The 27606-nt window shown below is 47.0% G+C and overlaps 2 protein-coding genes across 6 annotated transcripts in view; one reads left to right on the top strand and one right to left on the bottom strand.

The window, feature by feature from the left end:
* LOC139750253 (uncharacterized) overlaps window positions 1-27606 on the top strand; it is a 427080-nt gene that overhangs the window by 175764 nt on the left and 223710 nt on the right. The window contains exon 3 of the mRNA XM_071664832.1: window positions 10469-11593. Coding sequence (XP_071520933.1) covers window positions 11458-11593 — 136 coding nt within the window. The 5' untranslated portion in view covers window positions 10469-11457. The remainder of the gene's footprint in view (window positions 1-10468; window positions 11594-27606) is intronic.
* LOC139750180 (protein ABHD18) overlaps window positions 26429-27606 on the bottom strand; it is a 429672-nt gene continuing 428494 nt past the window's right edge. For all 5 annotated transcript variants that reach the window (XR_011713095.1, XR_011713094.1, XR_011713098.1 and 2 more), the window contains one exon: window positions 26429-27067. The gene's annotated coding sequence lies outside the window, so the exon portion shown is untranslated. The remainder of the gene's footprint in view (window positions 27068-27606) is intronic.

Genomic DNA, 27606 nt, shown 5'->3' with positions numbered 1-27606 from the left:
TATATATATATATATATATATATATATATATATATATATATATATCACTCCTCCCCAACGAGGGTCAGTCCCCTAGTGACTCACAGTTGTTTCCTGGGCCTGAGATCCCCTTCAGTCTGCATGAGTGTCAGCTGGAATGATCGGGTTTTGAAGTAATGGACCATAAACCCACGAAAAGTGGCGTCCATCTATATTGGCGGAGGTCCATACAAAGCCCCACGTCTGTTCCTATTGGCAAAAGGACAGAACACCTCGGAGGCGAGGGAGCCGCTTCTAAAATTGGATCCGACGCCAGACGCCCCCAGCTCTACCCAACTAGAATCCGCCAGCAAATCTAGGATCTGTAGACGAACCTGCTGGGGCTTTACTTACAAAAATGGACTCTCGCATGTAAACTAAAAGAGGGGTGGGAGGGAGGGGTCTGTCTCTCACTCTAGGGTCAGCCAACAAGTTTAGGGCTCAGTTCTAAACTAGGGTGTAAACGAGGGTCTGCCTGGAACACTGGAGTCTTCCTCTAGAACTGGGACTACCTCCAAAAACCAAAGAGGCACGAGTGTGCCGCTCGAACATGGGAGTGTCTCTACAAAATAAGAGAATATGTCTCCAAACCCGGAGTCTAACCTTTAGAAACGAGGTGTGTCTCTAAACCCTATCATCTGCCTACAAAGCTGGTTTGTGACTCTGACCTCTCCTGCGGCCTGACACCAGAATTGGTGGCTGCGTACAAAACTTGGGTCTGCTTCTTAACTGTCAACGTTGAACTATAAAACCTGCCTCTAAAGTTTGAAGGGCTCCCCTCTTGAAATTTGCGTTTTTTTTTTTTTTTTTTTTTTTTTTTTTTACATTGGATTCTTGCCTTTAAAACCTGGGGTCTAAGAGTCTTGGAGTGCGCCTTTAAAACTTGAGGGTACTGCTTTTAAAATTTGGTACTTTGCCTCCTCTAAGATAAAGGGTGTCTCAAAAACCCAGGATCTGCATTAGGTCCAGCTCTGATCTATATTTTATTAGTTGAAATACCTACTACAACCAGTGTCTGCTGGTGGAAGTACTTGATGTAGGCAAGAGCTGTTGGTGGAGGTACCTACTGTAACCAAGGACTGCTGGTGGAGGGACCTACTGTAGCCAAGAGCTGCTGGTAAAGATAACTGAAATTGGTAAATATATTGTTCATAATTCATTGAGTTTTAGGCACTGGATGTGGAGAGCGTTGTGTAGAATTTGTTGATTCGTATACTCAATATAAATAAATATATATATATATATATTTTTTTTTTTTGGGCTTTATCAACCTCAAACCACTTTCCAACAAGGTGGGGGAATTTTCCCAATAATAAATTTGAGTTTTATGGCCGGTGGAGAACACTGGTTTATTGGCCAGGGAAATAACCCGCGGGAAAAGAATGGGAGGACTGGGAGGAATTGTGAGGAAGTGTCGAGGACAGTGAGGGGGGGGGAGTGAGGATAGCTATGAAAGGGGTAAATATAGTGAGTATGGTGGGGAAGGGGCGACGCGTGCGGGAAGTTGAGAGATTGTGAGGTGATGAGAGTGAGGTTTGTGGAGACTGTGAGGAGAATAGTGAGTGGGAGAGGTCGCGGAGGACTTGTGAGGGTGGAGGACTTGTAAAGGAAAGGCATTGTGGAGAAGGAGGAGGTTTGTGAGGGCGGACTTGTGTAGGAGGAGAACTTGAGGGAGGAGATTTGTGAGGGAGGGACGACTTGTGAGGGAGAAGGACTTGTGAGGGAGGAGGACCTGTGAGGGAGGAAGACTTGTGATGCAGGAAGACTTGTGAGGGAGGAGGCCGGTGGACGTGCGAGAGGCAAGGACAAGAAGTGGATGGGCCGGGCCTCGGCGGAATTGGCCGGTGAGGCATCCATCACGGTCAGTGTCAGCGGGAGGGAGGGTGGTGTGATGGAGCCTGGAGGGAGGTTGTTGCTGAAGGGAGGGAGAGATGGAGAACGGTGGCGGGGAGGGAAGTTATGAGGGAGGGGAGAGAGGACGGACGGGGGGAGTGTGATGGAATGGAAGAAAGGTGATTGAGGCGGAGAAGATGATGGAAAACAAAAGATGAATGAGACAAACGAAGGAAGGAAAGAATGAATGAATGAAGGAAGGAAGGAAGGATGGAAAGAGAGACTTTGAGAAGTAAAATCAAGAAGGAAAAGAGATTAGTTAATACCTTCAATTGCAACACCATACACTAACTGTGAGAGCCTTGCGTACATTACACGTTGAATCAGTCCTCATAGATCTGGATAGCAGAAGTATGAGAAGCATGAGGCATGTCACGCACGTGGGCCGAGGGTCTCATGATATGAGTACATAATCATGAGGAGTGGACTGACTTACGGTATAGCTTAATGATAGGTTCTGATAGGTCAGTGTCGCTCATGAGATAGTCACACACATCACTTAGATCGGATGTCTTTTAAGAGTCGACTTGATGTGGTAGGACACTCCACAGTAGTGCGCCTCGAAGAGCGTACAGCGGGTAACATCAGCTGAGGATCTGCAGTGGGTAACATCAAGTGAGGATCAGCAGTGGGTAACATCAGCTGGGAGCCAGTAGTAAGCCACTACATCCCACCCAGAGAAGTAGCAACGACTACGTCACGCCTTCCTTCCAGTACACTGTTCATGCCTTCCTTATATATGCATGGGGTCACAGTACCCGTCATAGTGGTTTAATGGCGCTACCTGGCCTCTCTGCATTATAGAAATCATCCATGGAGGCTGGGAGCAATGACATCAACAGCATCTGGTCTAGTAAAGGCCCTCAGAGAAAGGAATCCAGAAGGATTCGATGGTATGGCTGTTGGCGAAGACCCAGCTACAGGAACTGTTCGACAGACTGGACAGTAGAGGAACACTCACCCTAGAGGGTGTTGAGGGACCTCAGAGCTGACTGGGGGTCATAAGTGATCGTTTGGCCGGAAAAAGAATATTCATTGTGGTATTGTAAGGCTTTGTACGCCAGCTGGTTAACCCGGAGTGGTACTGACTCAGTCAGAAAGACTGAGAAGCAGAATTAACACCAGCTACTCCTCGTCTCATTCAGGAGACAGAATCGTCAGGCACATTGTTTCGGAGAGAATGTAGAAGGTAATACGACCAACAACTGGTGTAGTGGTCTGAGATATGGAGGAGACCTGAGAGAAATGGAAAGCAGGAGGTATGACTTCCAAGAGTTCAAGTTCAGTGTGGGTGAAAGTGTTGGCGTCACAGGGAATATAAAAGGCTATATATCACGGGCGATAGTTCGGAACCAGATGCGGCCACGATATGTCATGCACGGAGGACGGGGCTTCCTCCGTCTTACATGAACGATGTTTACTTTTTGTGAAAGAAGCGGAGAAGGTCAGGGCGAAGGAAGATTAGTGAAGACCCGTGAAATTGGCCATCTAGATTAATCGTACCAGATAAGAAGGTACTGACGGAGGTCATGCCTCATGCGAACAGTGGATGTTGTTTGGATAAGGCGCATCATAGCCGTGTTGTGGATGACCTCCAACTTTTCCTTAGATGAGCAGTTAAGGTCAGGTGCATGGTAGTCAGAGACCCCAGTGCAGAGGAGGTATCTGTGCCAACATTAACTCCAAGACATACACGAGTAATGGCTCACATAGGCTGATGGCATTCTCGTAGTTGCTTTTTAAGATATTAGTGACGAGCATAGAGAGGCTGGCCTAGGGTACAGGAGAGACCTTCAGATGTACGTAACAGGTTAGCATCGTTATCAGTTTTTCAGAGGAGCCTTCCTAGTCTGAGGTTCCGCGACTCCCATCATTTGACAGCAGCTGCGCCACGAAGCAGTAGATGTGGTCGGGTCTCGCAGGGTTCCACTGCTATACGAATTATTTTCCCAGAAATGTTGAAGTCCACAGTGTCTGGAGGCTTCAGGAAAATCCGCGAGGGGCAACAAGAGCCGTTGACCTGTGCGCACTTGTGTACAGATGTAGTTGTCATGGTAGAGGAAGAAGTCACCATCATAAGGAGTAGGATTACTGAGAGATTTACAAATCAACACACTGAAGGAGGGTATGGCTGAGACCCCTCCATCATGTGTACTAGACCCGGAGGATTTACCATCACTCTTCATGAAGGAGTACTTTAAACCAGCAGCGACAGAGGCAACCCATCCCTCTACTGAGAAGGGAACTTTTTAACCCCAGAAGCAGCGAAATGTTCGAGGATGATGTCTCTCTCTTGGCAACGTCAACAATGAGAGCGGTGTTGGTGTGGCTTGTGGCGGTGGAGTCGTACTTGTCACCCCATTGTTGTATACTTCAGCCTGAGAGGAGACCACATGGGCGAAGTGAATGGAGGTCAGAGATGTGAGTGTGGAGGGGAGACAACAGTTTGTGCTAGGTAAAGGGATGATAATGCTCTCGGTCCGAGCAGAGGGGAGAGTACTGATGACCATGCTGTTATCCAGGTGTAGGAGCAAATGGGCTGGGACACATGTAGTGAGCCAGAACGGTAAAGTACAGGGTCTCGCCATCCCCTGGGACGGGACGGTGGCTTTACCTCGACACGGGACAGATCGAAGTTGTTCGGGTGGGAGACGGGTAGTGGTCTTGGCCTCCTCTTTCACTACAGGCAGTTTCAGTATTGAAGTTTGTATGTTGGGAAAGTAGGCTTGTGTGAGGTTAGGAACTGAGGTTACTCTAGCTTGAGTTAATAACACGGTGCACTAACCACGTGGAAAATGGTAAAAGGGCTCTTTTACCTTTCCTGTAATTCTGCCAATTTTCTGCCACATTTCCCCTAAGCTGGTGGAGGCGCTAGTGCTTCCCAGGAACCGTTCCTAGTGGTCGAGTCTGACAATGGAAGTCTGCCCAGGGAGGGTCCGGACTGCACGTAGAAAGATGGTATATAAGGTGTCGCAGCTACACTGGATTTGTGTTGGTTCCCAGAGCGAAGAACACTGGAACGTTCCTCCTCTAGCGTGTGGTCAGGGTTGGTGCCTGGATCTATCAGGTCTTCGTCTGTGAATTCTGGAGATGTGATGGTCATGGAAGGTTGTGATGAAGTGAAAGAGGTCTGTATGGAGAGGATCAGGCAGGAGTGGTGGGAGAGTAGGAGTTGTACCAGTGAGAGTTGGGATAAGTAGGTGCCAGCAGACATAGTCATCGGGATCCCTTTGAGACGCTGGTAGGGTATGACTGGAGTGTCAGTGATGGTGTGTGTGTGTGTGGGTGGGTGTGGTGTGGATAGTAACATAATCAGATTGGAGCTTGGTAACATACTCGCCAGAGATTTGTCCCGGTGCCACATTGTTCCCATAGAGTCTTCAAGGGACATATGTCGAGAAGTTGACTGAATAGACATGTTTGCTCTGTGCTTTGATAAGCCTCACAAGTTTTCCACACTGTAGTGGATGGTACAATGATTAGATAATGCATGGCGCACCATGAGGTCATCCACGTATAGATTACTAACTTAATTCTTTTCGTGAGAACAGCGAGTGCGTGAACCTGAGGCAACCTGGACGTACAGAGAGATGTTACAGACGTGGGGGAAGTCCACACTGGTCTTAGTTCAAGGAGTTGGTGCCGAGTATCAGCAGCTGTTTGGGTGACTGTGTGTGTGTGTGTGTGTGTGTGTGTGTGTGTGTGTGTGTGTGTGGAACGTTGGCAAGCGTACTGTAGATGTCTGGCCCATTGGCTAGTGGTGGGAGACAAACTCGATGAACCGTGGCATGCGACGGCAGACGCGTCTGGTGCACTTAGGGAAGGATTACTGGATACAGACCAAGTCCACAGCGTTGGTGTGATTATAACAGGATAGACCGCTGGACTCAAGCTGGAGACTCGTATTTTATATGTGAGAATATTGTATAAGTGAATGTTAGTAGGCAATTACGGGAAGCAGGCAGGTGTAGGGCACACAAACACACACACTGCTGCATAAGTGGTTCAGGGCAGCTTGTTGACTAGCCACGAGGCTGTATGAGGTGCCGAAGTTACGGTGGAGGATGGATAAAGACACAGCGAGAACGCAGTCGTGAGTTTCCCTGGCTCTTCATTGACAATGTCACTGATATCTCTGGCGTTACCATGACCTACCATGACGCTGTCGTTGGCGCACCATCACTCACGACGTCACTGACGCTGGCATTAACAACATCAGAGTTACTGGGGCCGTGCGGGGGGGGGGAGAGAGAGAGAGAGAGAGAGAGAGAGAGAGAGAGAGAGAGAGAGAGAGACATCATCGTCGTGTGCACCATCTTCGTTTCTCCCCCTGCCACTCACTCCAGTCGAAGATGGACGAGGGGCAGATGCCGTCCCTGGTATAAGTTTCTGAATATTTCCTCCATTACCTGTTGAAGTCAACTGAGTGCCTGTAGTAGGGAGAGGGACGTCCGATCTTATAGGGAAGCAGATACGTCAGGTTCCAGAGGTTCTCTAGGGGGGGTTTTATCTTCGTCTCTCCTGGGACTTCACCAGTGTGGGGGAAGGGTGGCGTCCAGCACATCCCCCTGTGCCACACGCCAGCTCACTCCTGGTAACACTGTGGGCACTGCAGCCTCCCCGGGGCTGGTTAGTGAGGTATGGCACCCTAGGTATGAGCAGGGCGTGAACCTGAACACATAAACCACTGTCTGGCAGAATGCAGTTACCCGCTATGGTTCGAGGAAGTGGATGTGTGAGTCGTGAGGTTCCTCACACTGAGGAAGGACGGTGTCTCGTGAAACCCCTCACAGTGAGGTGGGGGAACATTGTGTCGTGAAACCCCTCACAGTGAGGTGGGGGAACATTGTGTCATGAGACCCCTCACAGTGAGGTGGGGGAACATTGTGTCGTGAAACCCCTCACAGTGAGGTGGAGGAACATGGCTTGTTTCCAGCAGTTAAGTGGACTGTGAGTTGTGGTTATTATTTATCGACTAATTTTCCTTCAAGGTGACGACAGGTTGGATAAACACTCGGGGGGAAAAATCTACACAAAAAAAATTTTGCGATTTGATTTTTATTTCTCAGAACAATACTTTCTTTTATATAAAATCGAAAAATATCAATAATGCAAAGCACAGAAACACAAAGTAAATAGGGTCTAAGTCTCAAAGGATTACCTATGCAAATGATATGTGATTTTTTCTTTTCTGAAATTTGCCACATGGTTCCAAGAAAAAATTTACAAAAACGGAAAAAAGTGAAAATTGAAGAAAAGGTTTTTAGATTTAAGGGCCGGAAACATATGCAGCTAAATTAGAATTGTAATGGTATGCATTGGTTAAAAGCGTGGTAACGAACAATTAAGTTCTATTCATTTGAAGTTCGAAAATTAGAGAAAAAAATCTATTTCGAGCTTCTTTTTTCCTATGTACGTACAATGTCACTCGTATAGCAAGTAGAATTTATAGTAGAAACACGCTAGGGGTGATGCAGCGTACACTTCAAAGGGATTTCTACAACATGCTTTATATAATTTTTAAGACACGTTCCAGTTATAGAAAAAAAAAAATTTGAATATCGGAATTTTTATCATAACCACAATTCCAGCAAAAATAATGAGGATTATGATTTTCATATGATGATAATTGGTTGCTAAGGAAAAGGAGTCTGTTTATCTCAGACTGGAAAAGAGTAAACGACTTTCCCTTTATGTATAGACATTTGTTGAAACTAACGTTTGATAGATGGATCTGATTCCAACCATTACTACATGAATATGTATTCTAAAGCTCTCTCTCTATAGCTTCGAGGCTTCTCTATATAGCTTCGAGGAGGCTGCACCCCTCGCAGGAGCATATTATTGATAAACTCCTCTGGAGGAAAGAGGGTCCTTGATAAGACTTCGTGTTCTCCTTCCCATTGTGTTATTATCATACAGCTTCGCTAAAGGCGAAATCCTTAGCACCGTATATATAGTTATATGTTTTTTGTTCATATTTCATCACTGTTTCCTGCGTTATTGAGGTAGTGCCAGAAACAGACGAATAATGGCTGCATCCGCTCACATCCATTCTCTGGCTGTCATGTGTAATGCACCGAAACCAAAGCTCCCTATCCACATCCAGGCCCCACAGATCTTTCCATGGTTTACCCCAGACGTTTCTCATTATATATATATATATATATATATATATATATATATATATATATATATATATATATATATATATATATATATATGTATAACCTTAGTCTTCGTATTCTCTCACCTGGGTGTCATATATCGGAAGAAGAAACACACGAGGAAAGGGGCCAGCGGTTCCTCCCCATTCACAAGTCTTTTGGTATACACAGAACCATTTTCCAACTCAGTAAAGCTAGATGACAGATATCTATTTATCTAATAAACTGTTTAACCCCCACTCGCGCGGTAGGTACAGGAGTGTGTTTACCAGTCCCATAAGATCGTATAGGACAGGGCTAGGTGACCCCTTCCTGTGTCCCACACCTAAAGGTGGTTCAAGATGTGTCCATTTCAGCTGGCGTGGCCAAAGGCCATGTGAGTGTCTTGTCATCACTTGGCGTCCGTCCTCGTTTATACTTCATACCTTTTCACGTGTAATCTTTTTTCTGACTCTGCTGAGCCAATCTGAACCAAACATGGCAGGGATGGCCTTAGGTAATCCCTTTTGAAGACTCCATCTTACCTCTTACCTCTGTAGGAGCCTGTGTAGATAGATCCTCTTGTCACCTGGAATGGAACATCTCCCTGGGATCCAGAGCAACGAACATTCCGAGAAATTATTTGGATCCTGATAACAGTGAGGGACGGGGAGCCACACTCGTGGGCTTCAGGTTTTCGCTCGAGGTCTTGGCGGCGACGGGTGAGGCGGACGAGTGCTTGGCAGGAGGCAGGAGGTCGTCAGGGTCCTCGTGGCAGGTCATCAGGGTCCACGGAAGAGGCATGGGGGTAGCGGTGGTGTCTGCTGGGTAGTGATGGTGGCGTCTTGATGGGTAATGGTGGCGTTTGATAGGTAGTGGTTGTGTTTGATGGGTAGTGGTAATAGTGTCTAATGGGCAGTGATGGTGTCCGATGGGTAGCTTATTTCAACACGTATTCCTTCTTGGGGATGAGGGCTTGGGGGGCTAGAGTGAGGCCACTTGTTGTGTTTGTAAGGCAGGTGATCACTGAGGCTGGCAGTTCCTCTACGCTGGCGACCTCACATTGGGTTAACACCAGTTGTTTCCTTTTGCATACCGGAGTCAGCGGGCCTCAGTAACACCAAAGGAGCTGTTGATGACACCGTCAGCGAGTCTCAGAGTGTGTGACGACCAGTACTATGGAGATAAGGTCTTCATCTATGCCAAGGGGTGAGGTGACGTCGCCTTCGTCAGTCGTGGCAACGGTGTCAATCTATGGCGTAGTCCTACAGAGGGAGGGTGACTTCATCATTACCTGCGTCTTTCAATTCGGTTAGGTTAGGTTTCGTGAAGTCACCCTCACGGGTGTGATTCACACTGTATCATTCACCGGAGGACGAGGTTGAGATCAGGGTGTACGTATACCGTTGGATCCCAGTGTTGGTCATGAATTAACTTGTCGTTCCAGCCGTACAAATCCGTATGATAATGTGCAACTGGTAAGGGATTGAATTACAGCTCGCTAATCTCGTTGGCGGGGACGTCGATGTGTGTATACACTTCATCATATCCCCATACTACCCACACTCCTTCTGCCGTTGGTTAAGACATGGTGAGTGATCGCTATGCAAAGATAACAACTGAGATATAGATGTATTCACCGCATCGTCCAAGAAGGTACTTCTCTGGGTGGTGTACCGGGAGGTTTGAGAGAAGCATAGAGTCCCCAGGTCCGACCCACGCTACCCTCTCCTGCTGGGTAGGAGGGTCGAGGCTACACACACACACACACACACACACACACACACACACACACGTCCTCTCCCTGTGGCCTCACCACCAACACTGTGAGCAAGGAGGAAGGGAGGGAGGGAGGGGAGGAAAGAAGTGGTATAGGAGGAAAAAGAACTGAACAAATGGAGAGAGGGAGAGAAGAGATTGGAGATGGGCAAGATTTAAAGGAAGAAGAGGAAGAAACGAGAGAGAGGGGGGGGGGGGCTGGAGGGAAGAAAGGAGTAAAGAGAGAAGGGATGGATTGGAGGCATAAAAGTGAAGGGAGAAAAAAGAAAAAAGGGAAAATTTGGGTGGAAAGAGAGATGAGGTTTGTCATAGACGAGATAGAGGGAGATAAACATAGAGATGGCAATAATACGGCGTAACTCTTGGATCTCAACACAACACAGAGTCATTAGGTCACACGGTAGTCTATTGTGCAATGTGGAAATCCTCGATGGGATCATCTTTCCTCATATGATGATGATGAGGAGGAGTAGGAGGAGGAGGAGGATGTTAAAAATAATGTTGAATATTCAAAAGAAGGCCAAGGCCCTTGATCATGGAGTTCAAAGGGCATCTCACGCCTCTGATCCTGACAAAGCCTTAATTTTTTTTTTAGATAACTTTTCTAAATATTTTTACTTTCTTAATTCCAGGTCGTTTGTTGTGTTGCGTCAGTGCGTGCAGCGTCAGCACCAGGATGTCTGGTGGGTTAATTTGGCCCTAGCCCATACCGGCCCCACGCCAATTGAACCTCAGGACGCACCGGCCCAAAGGACCTGGACACCTGTCTAGGCCAGCCATATCCCAGCCCACACCTGCCGAGCCCAGCAAGACGACAACAACCCACACCAGACCACGTCACTTCCAAGCGGCTCAGGCCGCTCTGATCTCGACCCATAACTGCTCAGGCTAGCTAGATCCTTCCACACCAGCTCAGGTCAGCCAGACTTCAGCGAACACATACCTCGGTTACCTACATCCCAGCTAACAACATCTCTGGCCACCTAAACCCCCAGCCAACACTTGCTCAGGCCAAGGAAGACCACAGCGGACATCAGTCCAGGCCACGCCTATACAACCCAGCTCACACCTACCCAGATAAACTACACCGAAGCCAACATCAACCCGGCTAAACCTCAGCCCACACCAAACTGGACCCCCAGCTTACTTCAACCAAACAAGCCCTGACCAGCTACACTCCACACCAACTTAGTAAAGCTACACTCTGGCCTAAACACACTTAACCCCAGCCAGCTAAACACTAACCTACACCAGCCCAAACAAGCTAGTCTTCAGCTTGCACCAATCAAGGCTTCTTAGTCTCCAGTCCACACCAACCCAGGCCACCTTGACCCTAGTTCAGGCCAGCTAGAGACACCTTACCCACTCTAATCCAGCCACCAAGACCCCCAGTTCAGGCCAGCTAGACCCTCCCACACCAACCCAGCCGGCTAGATCCCCACCGAACACCAATTCTGGCCAGCCGGACGTCAGGCCTCTAGAGGCACAAAATTTAATCCAGCACAGTGGGAGGGAGCGAGCCCATGTTAGCTGGTGAGGCCGCGGAGGAGAGAGGCGCGCCAGGCGAGACTGGCTGGTCTGTGAGGCAGTGAACAGCCCCTCTGGCTCACCCGCGCCCGCCATGTGGGGCTGGGCGTGGTGGTGGGCGTGGGTGGCCGTGTGGGCATGGGCCGGTGAGGGTGCGGGCGAGACGCCCACCACTGCAGCAGCCGGGGTGAGGACCAACGTGGTGGCTGAGGTCCCCGGTCTAGACGTAGGTAAGTTGACCATAATGATTCTTCTAGTATTCCATGGCAGGTAGTGTATTTGTAATATTCTTGAATATTCCTCACAGTGATATTCCCTCTGGTCCTCTCCTTCCATCCAGTCAGTCAAGATAAGGACGCGGAATATCTATTGGTACATATGTAAATCATGGAAACTCCCGAGTCCAATCGTTGTGTGTCTGTGAGATAACTTTACGTATCTCTCGTTCATTTTGCCTCGTGTATATCTCAAACTGTTGGGACGACCCCCAGTAGTCACTTCTGCACAGAGAGGGAGAAAGAGGGAAAGAATATCCTCTCTCTCTCTCTCTCTCTCTCTCTCTCTCTCTCTCTCTCTCTCTCTCTCTCTCTCTCTCTCTCTCTCTCTCTCTCATCTTCGGGGCAGGCTGTTCCTCTGTTACACATCATGTGTACAAGTCAGCAGTAATTTAATCACTTCAGCTACGCCAGGAATCTGAGAACCTGAGGGAGAATCAAGACCATTTTTCCCCCCTTCTTCCGTGGAACGCGAGCCCTGGGCTACTGCCGTCGCTACTCGAGTCCTTTGCCGTGTTTCCAGCACAGAGGCGGAGGCATTTCCTCTCACCTTCTCTACGTTCATCGTACTTGAACCTCACACGTCGTAAAGCCAGACTAACGTTCTCCTTGTGAGCCATAGGAGACGTTCCTTCGCGCTGTCTACATCTGTCCCTGTGTGCGAGAGATGACGGACGCTCAGTACATGGACTATATATACACGACTGATGTATATACATCATTAACATTTCATATCATATATAAACATTGTCTCATATCATCTGGAAGATATTTGATAAATCCAGTTTGGGTAAAGGGAGAAGTATCGTGCATATCGCATCACAGATTACGACAAGGAAATAGTCGTAAAATATTACGGTCCTCGAGAAATATTTCCCCAGACACGATTCCTCAGAAGGAGTACATCCACCCAGCAAGACTGACGGAGCACCACTTGGTCACTGACGGAGCACCACTTGGTCATTGACGGAGCACCACTCACTCCAGTGCAATGTAGGGAAGGTGATTTTTTTTTCCAACCCCCGTCGGAAGGGGGGGAAATATCGAACTGTGACCCGGGTGTGTATGTCTCGCCGAGCGATACTTAACCTGTCGCAGGTCATTGTTAACGCTGATGACATAGATTCTGCTGCCCTAGGCGACTAGACCGACCTAGTGCTCCCAGCTCTCTCCTCCTCCACACACACACACACACACACACACTGCCTGTGTGAGAGACAAGGCGATTTTAAAGAAAGAAGGATTTTCGTAACAAACCTCTTAAACTTGTGAGAGAGAGAGCGAGTTTTGTTTCACACAATGGAGAAGGTTGGGTTGATTGTATGTATCTCTACCACCAGAAGGCATTTTACACCGTACTGTATTGGAGGCTGGTGAAGAAGAAGCTGTATCTCCAGGCTGAGAACAAGGAGGAGGAGACTCCCTGGGTCGATATCGAGGATAGAAAATTACCAAAGCGGAGGAGGAGGAGGAGGAGAGGAGAAGGGTCGAAGCCTCCTTAAAAGGTGATGGGTTGCCAGTGGAGTACTACAGGGATCATCGTGGAACCATTGCTCTTCTTGATCCTCTCAAACCAGAATGTTTGGATCTACTTATACCAGAAGCTCAAACCTGAATATGTTTGGCTCTTCTCAAACCAGAAGCTCAACCCTGAGTGTTCGGATCTGTTCAAGCCAGAAGCTCAAACCTGAATACGTTTGGATCATCTCAAAACAGAATCCCAAACCTGAATATGTTTGTGGCTGCTGCCACATTCATGAGGAAAGTGAAGAGCGAAGAGGATTGCATCCTCTTGAAAGGGGACCTTGACAAATTCCTCGGTTACTTTGGTAGAGAGTTAATTAAATTCCAACGAGTATTTGCGAAATAGTGAGGACGGGACACGGTGAAAGAAAACGAGAACTTGGATATTATCTATCATGGACCTTCGTGGTGTAACAGTTTAGGTTGCTGAACGTGGCGCATTCACGGCCGGCTTGGGGTCGAGTGCTTTAGGTCTGAATTATGATTGCAGCAGTCGGCCCACAGTCAACCGTGTTGTTCATCCTCCCTAGGGGCTGGTCGATAAACTGAGTACCTAACCTAAGGTAGTGCATATATATATACTCTTGGAGGCATACGAGGTTGAAAGCTATGGCACATTCTCCTTTTCTCTTTTTCTTATGGACAGTTTCTGTTTGCCATACAAATCTTCTGAAGTTTCTTCAGAAGTTCCCCAAAGGGCTGCGACGTTTCGGAAGTAACTCGTTCCATCTTCAGGCTGGATCTGAGGGTTCTGTCGTGCGTGGCTACTTATATACGAATCTGGTGGATCGGGTGGAGAGAGAGAGAGAGAGAGAGAGAGAGAGAGAGAGAGAGAGAGAGAGAGAGAGAGAGAGAGAGTCACCGTATAGTATCAGGCCTTCCATTATAAACCGTGTTCCATCACCGATATCATCCTTGCGTTTGCACGCCTCACGTTGAAGTTTTAAGACCTGTAGTGGTAACATTAATCAGCTTAGCTTCATCCTCCCCCACCTCACACCACCAGCAGCCTGACAGACACCTCGTAATAGCATGAAGATGCTTCAAGGCCTTAACCAAGTAGGGATTCCTCAGATATCGTAAATAATGTCTCGCGTTTCCTACACTTTCAGTTTCCTCGAGGAAATGGTTGACGATAATTTCCCCCCCCCCACAATCTTCGTTATCCTGCGTACTGTGTTTAGCTTTTTCCCTTGAGCATAATGGTTGACGATCGGGTTTCCCTGTGTTGCGATTATTGTCCTGTTGTGTACGATCCTCTTGCATCCTGATTGTCCTGTAGTGAATATTCAGGTTTTCCCAGACGGTCATTGTCTTACAGCAGATGTTTATGTCTTCTTGGAATTAACCCGCATCACCTTCTCTGAAGGGAACATGAAGGAATTGCTGTATAATCCATCCACATTAGGAGTAATGACATATATACGTGGTCAGTTGCGTGGCTGGAGCTCTTGTGTTTATCTTTCTGATTGCCGTCATATGAAAGATAAGTGGAGGGATGTAGGTCTCAGGTGAAGGGATGCATGACGATGTTCACATTCATCCTAATTTTTGATCCTTCTAGAAAAATATCTTTCAGACATATTTTAGTTCTGCAGGGAATTTTCTCTTTATCTTTCCTGTTGCCGAAGGAAGAGGAGGGTGTGTGAAAAGCCTTAGCTTTGTTATCCTTTTGTTCTACTGCTTTCAAAGGGACAGTATCTTTTTCAGTCGTGTTAAGGCCATACCACCTCGCATGGACTTGTGTGTAACTCTGTGTGACCAGTAATATATTACAATGTCCTGTACTTTGTTCATTGCCTTCTACATTCATTCCACCTCCCATATTGGATCTAATCTCACTCCGTGAAACTTCTTTTTTAAGTCCATCTCTTCTTGTGTCTCTGCCTACAGGCAACTCTTCTAAGCTTTCCACAAACTCATCCATTATTTTCACTCTCCCCTCCACCAAGAAATTACCTGATCACACATTCTACCTGCCATCCCTGTCAACACGTTCACTTCCAGCAGTCTTTCCTTTGCACACCTGTCATTTAACATGTAATCTACTTAAGCCAGTTGACTCCCCTCAAACCCAGTCACCTACTAACATATATTCCCGATCACAACAACACTTTCAGCACTTGATTTGAGAATGTTTTCCCAGTTTTCTGCTCCTCTCCCAGTTCCATCCTGTATTACCACACCACCCATCCTTCCATTTCGAACCCCCGCCATTATGTGTGCATTAAAGCAGATGAAGCATTCATTCAGATCCTCCAGGAATGCATTCAGAGCCTCCCAGAATGCATTCAGATCCTCCAGGAATGCATTCCCTTCTTCATTCCTCACACCTCGTGATGCACCACCATTAACAATCACCCAAATATCTCGTGGTCAGATATCATTCATAACCCGCATCAGTCCTAAGCTCACTTCCTTACTCTCTTTAACACAGTCTTACACCACACTCCAATTCACATTTCCCAACCCCTGTTTCACCTCTCGTCCACTCCCTGACCCAAGCCTTTACACCCGGAATATTTCCAAGCCACTCCAATTCCTCCCTTACCTTCAACATTTTCCCCTCCCCTCTCTGAGTCAGAACAACCAAGTTTCCCTCATCGTATATAGTACCTGTCTCTCCCTTCTTTACGTCTTGGTTACAACCCCGCTCGTTCAGACACCCCAGCCTGAGCCTTCCAGGAAAAGAAAGAAAAAAAATCTTCGCGTGACTCCTTCCTCTGTAGCTACCTTTAGAAGGTGATAGTGCAGGAGGGAAGGGTTTCCATGCTCCACACTCCCGCCATTTTTGATCGCATTTTACCATGAGCAGGATATAAATGGGTTGTACCTTATATATATATATATATATATATATATATATATATATATATATATATATATATAGATAGATAGATAGATAGATAGATAGATAGATAGATAGATAGATTGATGCAACAGTAGGTGTGTTTTTGAAAAATACAGTCTTTTACCATAAGTGTAATTGACTTACACAGTGTTACTTGTAAAGCACATGTATTTCATGAAAACCCAACGTAAAATAATGAAGAAATTAAGTAGGCAATTCAGATATGACTATCAAACCTATCTAGCCTAAACCACATTAAAACGTGACGTGTAAATGTAATATTTTCTGGGCAAGATTAAAATCCTATAATTTGCGGTTAAATATCGTACCGGTAAAACATGCATGGAAAATAACTAGACAGTTCTAATCTAGGTATATTAAAGCTTCACTCTAGTGTCGATACCTCATTATGGGTTTGGACCTGTAGTGGGGGACAGGCTCCAGAATAAACAGATTGTTGTGTAGTGAGCTGCTACTGGCCAGCACGGAGGGGGCCTACTGCTGCCGACACTCTGCAGTGAGAGGCGGTGTGTGGCGAGTGGGAGGAGATGAGCGCGTACTGATCGCCCTAGAGATGCTCATGGACGCGTGTCCTCGGGGGTTGTCGCTGCCTCGTCTTGGGTTAATACACAGAGAATCGCTGTTATTGCATTGGTATTGACAGACAGCAGACGACTGCCGCAATCCGCAGGAATAACGTTCTTGAACATTAAAGAAAAAAAAACGACTGGATTGAATCTCTTGCTTTATTTGGAATGTACTCTATCATTAACCCACGTTGTATAGTAAGTCAGTTTCTTACGAGGTGTGTAATATTCCCTTCCAGCGGACAGAATTGGATGAGGCATTTACACTGTGAAGTATACAGCTGGGTGGTGATTTCGCTGAAGAACATCGTAATTGGCTTTAAAATTTTACCAATACACACATGAACAAGTTTAAAGGAAAATAGAATCATTGAAAACTAGAAGGTAGTCTTAACATATGGACAGTTTCCGTAAAGAAATGTGTTAAAGTGTTTATTGGTACGTGATAAAGCAATTATCATGTTTGTTGCCACCACCATCTAGACGTAGGAATGTGATATACTTTCCAATCCTGTTTATTGGTTTCTAAGACATCCATCAAGACCTTTCTAACCTTATTCTTTTCTATTATCATTCATCACGTCTTCTCTCCTTTGGTCACATACCTGCCAAATTCCCACAGCTGAACTGAATCTGTTTATGCCGTCTGATCACATTTTTCATTTCCTTAATATCGTCTCCCGAATCTAATGACACTCACCCCTTGTTCTTTGCTTCGACTTCACCCTCTTCTACTCCAACCTCACGCTGTGTCTCCCTCTGATCCTGCCTCCCAGTCATGTTGTGTGTTTCCTCCCCCAAGCCCCTGGATCTCGTCACCCCCAAGTGTTCACGTAACCTTCCCCCGTCTGAACCTTCCTGACACACGGATTGAACTGGTGAAACAGTTGCCTGTAATGTGTGTGTGTGTGTGTGTGTGTGTGTGTGTGTGATTACAGGCTCATTGGCTCGTCTAAATGTCCTTGTCTTGACTTGTCACGGTTCATACAGTGCTGACAGTCTTAGTCTGTTCGCCAGGCCTCGAAATATAACAGCTGCTTATCTTAATGGCCTCCCCCCCAAAAAAAAAGAAAAGAAAACGTAAATCCTTTTTAAGTCGACTGAAATTCACAGAACACCTAGCATTCGATTTCAGTTCGTTCGTGTTTGCGCCCTTACCGTTCCTAGGAAGTGGAGTTGGATGCCTTCCTGGTACAAGAACAGAATCTAACCGTTCGAAACATTCTCCTGGAAGGGGTGCGTCACACATCAGTTGGCAATGTCACCAGTTATTAATAAACAACCATTCACCCTCCGCTCTCTCTCGTTTAATGTTCCACTTCTTTGTAGAATTTATTTCGCTAATTTTAATACTCGCATGTGTGTGTGTGTGTGTGTGTGTGTGTGTGTGTGTGTGTGAGTTTTATAATCATATGTTCACCTACTTATCGACATATTTTCTCTCCTTGACAATATTGGTTGCGTTAATCTACCCTGGACCTGCTGCTGGCGTGGTCCATAGCCCTCCCCTTCCCCCCCACAACCTCCTCCTCCTCCCTTAACCGGGGGGGGGGGGGGGGGGGGGGGAGGTAACCTGACTGACGAGGGTCGTACCGTAAAGAACGATAAATATGTGTTGCCGGCGGTAAAGAGGCTTTCCATAAACTATTTTTTTTTTCTTTCGGCCTTTAATACTGTTCTGCACAAGGTCGATTTGCGTCGGGGTATTGACGTGTTTGTAGGGTGGTGGTGGGTTGGACGAGGATGTGGTGGTGGGTGGTGGTGGGGACGACTAGAATGTGGTGGTGGGTGGTGGGTAGGACTTGGATATGGTGGGTGGTGGGTAGGACTTGGATAAAGTGGGTGGTGGAGAGGACTTAGATATAGTGGGTGGTGGAGAGGACTTGGATAATGGTGGGAGGTGATGGGGAGAACTAGGATGTGGATCAGGTGTTTTCCTATGACAGTGGGTTTCTGGCTTGTCTCCCTCCTAAATATGATCTGTCCCACCTCCTGGCTAGACACTTACCACATTATGATCATCTTTCGACATTCAAGCCATTCGTTCTCCAGGCCAATTACTCTGAAGTTTGATTATTCCTTCTGTTTTAAGGAACGAGTAGTCCCTGTTGACGTATGTATCGTGACAGTATATCGCTGTACTTCTACTGGTGTAAGTCTGCTGAAGTATGTGATGGTGTGGTACATCGCTGTAGTTCTGTTGACGTAGGTATTGGTAGAGTAGATCACTGTTGTTCATCATCTGATATTCGATGATAAATTTGTGAAGATGCCTCAGCACTTGACGCCTTTGATAACTGGGAGTAACCTGTATTAGGTCACCTCTTAACCCTCTCTTAATTTGCATCAATTCAAGTCGTTTAGCTATCTGTCATGAGATTTGTTTCTCAGTCCTAGAATCATCTTGGTAGCTCGACACTTCACACTCTCTCCATTCCATTTCAAGTAGCGTGACCAAAACTGGAAACAGCATTCGAGTGGGAAGATAATTTTTTTTAAGTCGGAAAAATATCTACCCATGAACTTTACAATTTTCTGTTGCCCTTTTCACTGCTTCCGTGAAGTGCTTACTTCACTTTAGGTTGCCAAGTGGTTATTACAACCAAGTCTTTTTTCTCATCGATCTTTTGTGGCGCGGCAAAATTCATATTGTTTTTTCTTACTGATCCGTGAAATTATACATAATGGATATTCATTTGCCACATGTAAGACCAGTTCATCCGTTTGTCTCTGTCAGTTTGAAGCTCCAGACGTTCAATTTTTGTTGTAGATTTAGTCCTTAGCGTAGAATCGTCTGCGAATTTCGAAAGCTCACACTGCGGCCCAAGATTAGTATCATCAATACATGTGAGATAAAGAATTGGTCATAAGACAACCATTAAGCCGATGTTACCAACAATTACAACATTTTTGATCGCAGGATTAACATGAGCTTTAACTAATCTCAACACAGCACCGCCTGCTTTTGTTTTGCCCCCCTGTCACTGTTGTTCAGCTGAGTGTGTATAGAAGTCCGTACTCAGGCGAGAAAATCTCTTGTTTATTTCTAACGTCTTAAGAAAAGTCAGAAATATCAGTCATATAATTATCCCCTTCCCCCATCCCTGAGCAGTTGTGTACGAAACTATTACGTGTATGCCATGGATGAACGTAGATTATAATCTGACGTATGACTGAAACTTGTTTCGAAAAGTACTTACACAGCAAGGTGGGAGTGTGGGAGGGAGCGGCCTGCTCCACACGCGCTGCGTTTTCTTTTTTTAAGAAAACGTATTGTAGACTCATTCGGCGGCGGGAGGGGGAGGTCTCCTACTTCGTTCAGGTGTAGTCCATACTTCGTAAACACATCAGTATGCATGTAAAACCGCAGCCGCCAGTTTAAGAGTTCGATTCTCTCCTCTGGAAACAGAGGATCGAACGCCTTACTTGAGGCTCGCATTCCCTGGTATCGATCAAGGGCAGAGTGTGTACACCCGAAGTCATTCTGTTCCACGTCGAAGACGTCGAGGAAGCTGCCGATATTTCCCCGAAAAGAGAGAGAGAGAGAGAGAGAGAGAGAGAGAGAGAGAGAGAGAGAGAGAGAGAAGACTCCTCCGACTGTGTCTTCTTCAGTCCGTCCTTTCGTACGAACATGGTCAGTAGCGTATCGTGGGCCAGTAGCATCTCCCCCGCCGACACCTCCTCCAAGAACGTGGTGAGCATCGTCAACCCTCAAGGTGGTTGGTGTTTTGGCGGCAAAGAGCGTCTTAACGATGTGAACTGGTAGTTCCTCTCGCGCAGAGCTGCCTCTCTCTCTCTCTCTCTCTCTCTCTCTCTCTCTCTCTCTCTCTCTCTCTCTCTCTCTCTCTCTCTCTCTCTCTCTCGTGTTAGTGCGAATCCTGGTACGTCAGCATATGTTCTTTCAATGTCACAACATGGTGCGTTATACTGACGCTTGCTCTGTCATGCTAGCATATGACATGTCACGTTCGCACATGTTCTGTCACGTTATCTGACGGTCTGTCGTTAGCACAAACAAACGTTAGGTAATTCCTACTCTTTTGTTTTTGTTAAAGCATATATACGTATATATATATATATATATATATATATATATATATATATATATATATATATACACACACACACGAGCCTGGATAAATTTCCTGAAGAGTGATCCTGTGAATCTAGAGAGGAGGTTTGTGGCCGAGTTTAAGGGCGTCATTGAGGCCCCAGAGTGAGAAAAATGGTGGTTGAGAACAGTGCAGAGGAAGAATGGGGCTGCTCTCTCTCTCTCTCTCTCTCTCTCTCTCTCTCTCTCTCTCTCTCTCTCTCTCTCTCGAAATATTACGGTAATACAGCCAGGACTTGAGGAGCGAAGACGCGTGAACCGCACACATAAAATTGACCAATATAATACAGAGTATAAAATTATATTGCGAGGAGGATTTATACACACACACACACACACACACACACACACACACACACGCACACACACACAGAGGGGGGAAGGGAGCGGTAAATTGGGGGTGGAAGACCGTCAGGGATCACGGCGAGAGAAGGAGTGAACCCACAAGAGACTGAATGAATGGGAGGGAGTGAGTGAGGTGGGGATGAGGTGTTCTGAGACGTGGGGGGTGGAGGAGGAGGAATATTCCAGCTGATATTAAACCTTATGATAAATTTGACCACCGCTCCCAGGGAAGGTGGGGAAGTATGATATGCACTGCTGTTCCTGCTGCTGCTTCTGCTGTTCATGCTGCAGTAGTTGCAGCTGCTGTATTTCCTGTTGCTGCCACTGTTGTCCTTGTTGTTGTTGTTGTTGTTGCTCTTCTTCCTCTTGTTTACTTGTTGTTGTTGTTGTTGTTGATATTGCTCCTGCTATCACGTGAAACTCATTTTGTTCTTGTTGCTGTTGTTACTGCTACAGCTGCTGTTGTTGTTGTTGTTGCCTCTACTTTGGTTGTCGCTGCTGCTACCGTGGTTGTCGTTGTTGTCGTTGTTGTTGTTCATTTGTGCAGTTGTTGTTCCCGTCAGTCTGGGTGGACGAGTGAGGTTCTGTATACACGCTGACGCAAGTGTGGTCGCGTCTCAGCTCTCGTCTGATGCCCATCCAGAGACGAACACAGCCTAGGCCTCTCGTGGCCAGCCAACACCCCAGACAATATAAGCTGTCTCTGTAGTTCACAGCAAACCAGATCTTTGTACCAGTAAGGTCGCCCCATGCTCAGCTCAAGCTGGTATCAGCTCAAGCTGGTCTTTGCTCGCTGATTCCGATTTCGAGGTCTCAATGTAGACGACGCGCTCTACTTTACCTCTGTCTCCTTGGGAAGTCGAGAAGTAGATAGTAGATACGTGTGCGATATTGCTTAGCTTTCGCACCCATGTGACAGAGCAGTGAAAGCGTTCCACGCGTCACTCACTGGTGTGGTCAATGCTGAGTTCACCACGAGACCCTCTGGGTTGGCCACACGGTAACTCTACCACATCCCAATTTTCTTACACTCCAAAAGGAAGTACGTAGGCATGTGTTCTTGATCTGGCTCACACTCAGCCAGTATCATGTTAACAGGGTTTCAACACGACCCCCAAAACATAACCCTTGAAGGTGTAAGCCGTATTACATAATGGTTTCAAAAGCGTGTACCACATTTGATGAATCTCTCATTCGTGCGATCCAATCACTCGCAAGCACTTGTGTTGTTCTGGAACTCTGTATCTAATCCCATCAATACGCTTGTGTTATCATTGTCTGAATACCATTGTCCATATTTAGCCACGAATCTTTCTCGCGTCTGTATACATACAAATGCACCGAGCAGAGACTGGATTAATGACGTGTATCATAATCCACAGTTTTTAATCTAGTTTTTAAAAGACTAGTTTCTTGTTATGCATCGGGAGGTTCAGCCATTGTGGCTTTTTCGTTTAAATTTCCTGGAAATCAGAACCGACCGCTGTAAGCTGCACCTTGCTGCTGCATCACGGTGTCTTAAACAGATCAGAACAGCGACCCATCTCGTGATGGCAGCTCAGGGTTATCCGCCATGTGGATCAGGTCGGTGCACGGCGCAGGCGTGCCATTCCCAGCGTCTCTGCCTCGATAACCATCGACGTATTACGATGTATGACATAGATCCACGATCTGTGACGCAGATCCACGAACTGCGACACAGATCCACAATATATCTCAGAGATCCATGAGACAGAAACACGATCTATGACAGAGAGCCGCGATTTATGACACATATCCACAATCTGTGTCATAGATCCACGATCTATGGCACAGATCCACGGTCATAATGTCTGTGCTTCTCCATTTCCCCCAGAATCTGTTTCTTTTCGTCACCAAGTTTGCCACGACTACTGTGCCTTTGTAGTTTCCCTGAGCCCACAGATTTCACGCTTCCTTAAATCTTAGGAATCTTCAATTATGCCATATCCCTAAGGTCTTCCAAGTCTTAACTCTTCTAAATCTCAGGAGCCTTCAATTCTAACCAAGTCCCTTAGGTCTTCCAAACCTCAGGGGGTCTTCAGTTAAGCCTTTGTCCCTAATTAGGTCTTCGAAATATCAGGGATCTTCAGTTCTACCATGTCCCTAAAGTCTTTCATGTCCCATAAACCTTAATTCCTCCCGGTCACCTGGGACTCCAAAGGCCTTCCACGTGCTCCTTAAGTCAGCTGGTTCTCCTACCCGCACCTGTCTTCCAGATGTTTCAAGTCCTCATTGTCTCCCAGGTTTCTTAGGTCTCCCAAGTCTGTTACGTAAACCCAGGAATTTCATCGTTCCCGGGTCTCTCTCTCTCTCTCTCTCTCTCTCTCTCTCTCTCTCTCTCTCCTCCAAAGTGACCGGGGTCTCTCCCCCACAGCCTCCGAAGTGACCCGCGTCTCTCCCCAGAACCTCCAAAGTGACCTGGGTCTCTCCCCAGAACCTCCAAAGTGACCTGGGTCTCTCCCCAGAACCTCCAAAGTGACCTGGGTCTCTCCCCAGAACCTCCAGAGTGACCCGGGTCTCTCCTCCCAGAGCCTTCGAAGTGACCCGCGTCTCTCCCCAGAACCTCCAAAGTGACCTGGGTCTCTCCCCAGAACCTCCAAAGTGACCTGGGTCTCTCCCCAGAACCTCCAAAGTGACCTGGGTCTCTCCCCAGAACCTCCAAAGTGACCTGGGTCTCTCCCCAGAACCTCCAAAGTGACCTGGGTCTCTCCCCAGAACCTCCAAAGTGACCTGGGTCTCTCCCCAGAACCTCCAAAGTGACCTGGGTCTCTCCCCAGAACCTCCAAAGTGACCTGGGTCTCTCCCCAGAACCTCCAAAGTGACCTGGGTCTCTCCCCAGAACCTCCAAAGTGACCTGGGTCTCTCCCCAGAACCTCCAAAGTGACCTGGGTCTCTCCCCAGAACCTCCAAAGTGACCTGGGTCTCTCCCCAGAACCTCCAAAGTGACCTGGGTCTCTCCCCAGAACCTCCAAAGTGACCTGGGTCTCTCCCCAGAACCTCCAAAGTGACCTGGGTCTCTCCCCAGAACCTCCAAAGTGACCTGGGTCTCTCCCCAGAACCTCCAAAGTGACCTGGGTCTCTCCCCAGAACCTCCAAAGTGACCTGGGTCTCTCCCCAGAACCTCCAAAGTGACCTGGGTCTCTCCCCAGAACCTCCAAAGTGACCTGGGTCTCTCCCCAGAACCTCCAAAGTGACCTGGGTCTCTCCCCAGAACCTCCAAAGTGACCTGGGTCTCTCCCCAGAACCTCCAAAGTGACCTGGGTCTCTCCCCAGAACCTCCAAAGTGACCTGGGTCTCTCCCCAGAACCTCCAAAGTGACCTGGGTCTCTCCCCAGAACCTCCAAAGTGACCTGGGTCTCTCCCCAGAACCTCCAAAGTGACCTGGGTCTCTCCCCAGAACCTCCAAAGTGACCTGGGTCTCTCCCCAGAACCTCCAAAGTGACCTGGGTCTCTCCCCAGAACCTCCAAAGTGACCTGGGTCTCTCCCCAGAACCTCCAAAGTGACCTGGGTCTCTCCCCAGAACCTCCAAAGTGACCTGGGTCTCTCCCCAGAACCTCCAAAGTGACCTGGGTCTCTCCCCAGAACCTCCAAAGTGACCTGGGTCTCTCCCCAGAACCTCCAAAGTGACCTGGGTCTCTCCCCAGAACCTCCAAAGTGACCTGGGTCTCTCCCCAGAACCTCCAAAGTGACCTGGGTCTCTCCCCAGAACCTCCAAAGTGACCTGGGTCTCTCCCCAGAACCTCCAAAGTGACCTGGGTCTCTCCCCAGAACCTCCAAAGTGACCTGGGTCTCTCCCCAGAACCTCCAAAGTGACCTGGGTCTCTCCCCAGAACCTCCAAAGTGACCTGGGTCTCTCCCCAGAACCTCCAAAGTGACCTGGGTCTCTCCCCAGAACCTCCAAAGTGACCTGGGTCTCTCCCCAGAACCTCCAAAGTGACCTGGGTCTCTCCCCAGAACCTCCAAAGTGACCTGGGTCTCTCCCCAGAACCTCCAAAGTGACCTGGGTCTCTCCCCAGAACCTCCAAAGTGACCTGGGTCTCTCCCCAGAACCTCCAAAGTGACCTGGGTCTCTCCCCAGAACCTCCAAAGTGACCTGGGTCTCTCCCCAGAACCTCCAAAGTGACCTGGGTCTCTCCCCAGAACCTCCAAAGTGACCTGGGTCTCTCCCCAGAACCTCCAAAGTGACCTGGGTCTCTCCCCAGAACCTCCAAAGTGACCTGGGTCTCTCCCCAGAACCTCCAAAGTGACCTGGGTCTCTCCCCAGAACCTCCAAAGTGACCTGGGTCTCTCCCCAGAACCTCCAAAGTGACCTGGGTCTCTCCCCAGAACCTCTAAAGTGACCTGGGTCTCTCCCCAGAACCTCCAAAGTGACCTGGGTCTCTCCCCAGAACCTCCAGAGTGACCCGGGTCTCTCCTCCCAGAGCCTTCGAAAAAAAAAAAAAATATGGATTGGAAATATTACCTTCCCTCCACTATGCGAAATACACGAGTGGCTCACATAGCCTCCCTACTTGTTGAGGAGGCTTAACCCTTCCTGCCATACCCACCCTCTCCTCCCCGGTGAGTGCCTTACACCCATACCGCCCCGGGAGGAGGACATGGTAAACCCCAGCCTCTCCTTCCCTCTCTCTCCCTTACCTCCTAGTCTCAGAAAACGTCGATGCCATGTTGAACATAATCCAGACTGGATACTGCTTTGTGTCACGGAGGCTGGGCCGGGGGCTGTCTTGTGCCTGGCCCCTTGTGTGTGTGTGTGTGTGTGTGTGTGTGTGTGTTAGAGGGCGAGAGCTTAATACATTTGCGTAGCCCCGTCTTTTTACCTTTTATTACATGGTCGCTTTCTCTTCTGAGGGGTACCATAGGTAAAGCTTCCAGTTCCCAGTCTTTACGCGAAATTGAGATCCAGTATTGATGGCGTGTCTGCTCCTCTAACTCTAATCAGTGTCTTAACTGGCATGTGGGTATACAGGAGGGTTTCCTGTTCTAAAGAATTTCCTTATTGTGGATCCTGACATTCCCAGTCCGTTTCCGTATAGTTAATGTACCTTCATGATAGGCTATTTGTCTTCAGGTATGAGGTGACTTCAAGTCGGTCTCTGTTCCATTGTACTTTCTCTCATTGTAATGTTGTGATCAACAAGACCTTAGTTATTTCTCTCGTTAAGTTCCACTAAACATCTTCGAGCAATTCAGCCTCTTATGCCATCATTGTTGCATCATTTATTATTTGTAATTCAAATGTATAATTTTCAATTTATTTTCATAAGACACCTTGAAATAATGTATACAGAGTACCACAGATATCTAGACTGAAGAGTTTTCGTCTTAAATAATACAAAAAATAGAGAAATTACTTTATTCTGTTTGTTGGTATTTGAGTTTCAGTTAAGGTCATTACTCATATATATCATAAAATATAGGCACGAATCTCATTCATCCTGTTCCAAAATACCCAGATTGTAAGAGTACGAATGAAGTAATTTTATCACTAAATTGCAGTGATTCACAGTACCTATATATGCATATGTAAACATGTATATCCACCAGTATAGAGACACCTGGGGCCTTGAAAACCTTACTCCAAACACTTACTCCAGACACACACATGATCTGAAACTACATGATACAGAGTTTAAATATAAAGCTTAAGACATTTTACGTAAGGTGATGGGGATAAGACACCTGATTAAATTTCCAGTAATTGTGTTGTCTTTCGTTTTACTTACTTTTGACTAAGCTACAACAGTCTTATTGGATATTACCTTCCTCGTAATATGATAAACCTACCATAACTTTAACACTGTGGGGCTGATTATTACATGGATTACAATGGCATACACCTGTACAGTTGAGCTCAGATGATCTGCAGGAAGTCGAGATCCTGGTTTAGGGGCACTACTCCTGATTTCTCGTGGAACTGGACGAAACTGGCATCGATAAATTCTTGCCTGCCACTTAGTAGAGTTGGTTCAGACATCTGCGCCGTGATCTGGAAGATTATTATTTTTCTCATTTTACGATATTTAGTGAGACGTTGGTGATATTGAGAAATACGAAGATCAGGAGAAAAAGATGTGTGATGAATTTACGTTGAAGTAGGTGAATCACATATAGAAATCAACAGAAAACGTGAGAACCTTACCTCACTTTTCCTAGAAGCTTTTATTTACCTTCATCTGGATGTTATTTGAAAAGCATGAGAGTCTTAGTGTCCGTGTTTACAGGCGAAGCAGCTCAGCATTGTTTACGTTCGTGTAGGAACGCGGATTACACCGCCTGGCGCCCTCGCGGAGCAGATAAAGAGAAAAAACAACGCCGGTGTATCATGTCAATAACAACGATATATATGGTTAATCCGGCCTGCTAGGGTAGGATGAGTGAGGGTTTCATAGATTCTGTTGATTTATGGAATTATTCTTTTTACTTTTACATTACATAACCCACCAAGTTTTGTTTGTTTTCCGGTTTTATTGTGCTTGTATTCATAGTCGGATTCCATCCACGAACACTGTTGATCGTCATACCTAC

Source organism: Panulirus ornatus, chromosome 1 (genome assembly GCF_036320965.1).
Source record: "Panulirus ornatus isolate Po-2019 chromosome 1, ASM3632096v1, whole genome shotgun sequence".
Lineage (NCBI taxonomy): Eukaryota > Metazoa > Arthropoda > Malacostraca > Decapoda > Palinuridae > Panulirus > Panulirus ornatus.
The sequence above is the reverse complement of the archived record's forward strand: the minus strand, read 5'-3'. Positions and strand labels throughout refer to the sequence as shown.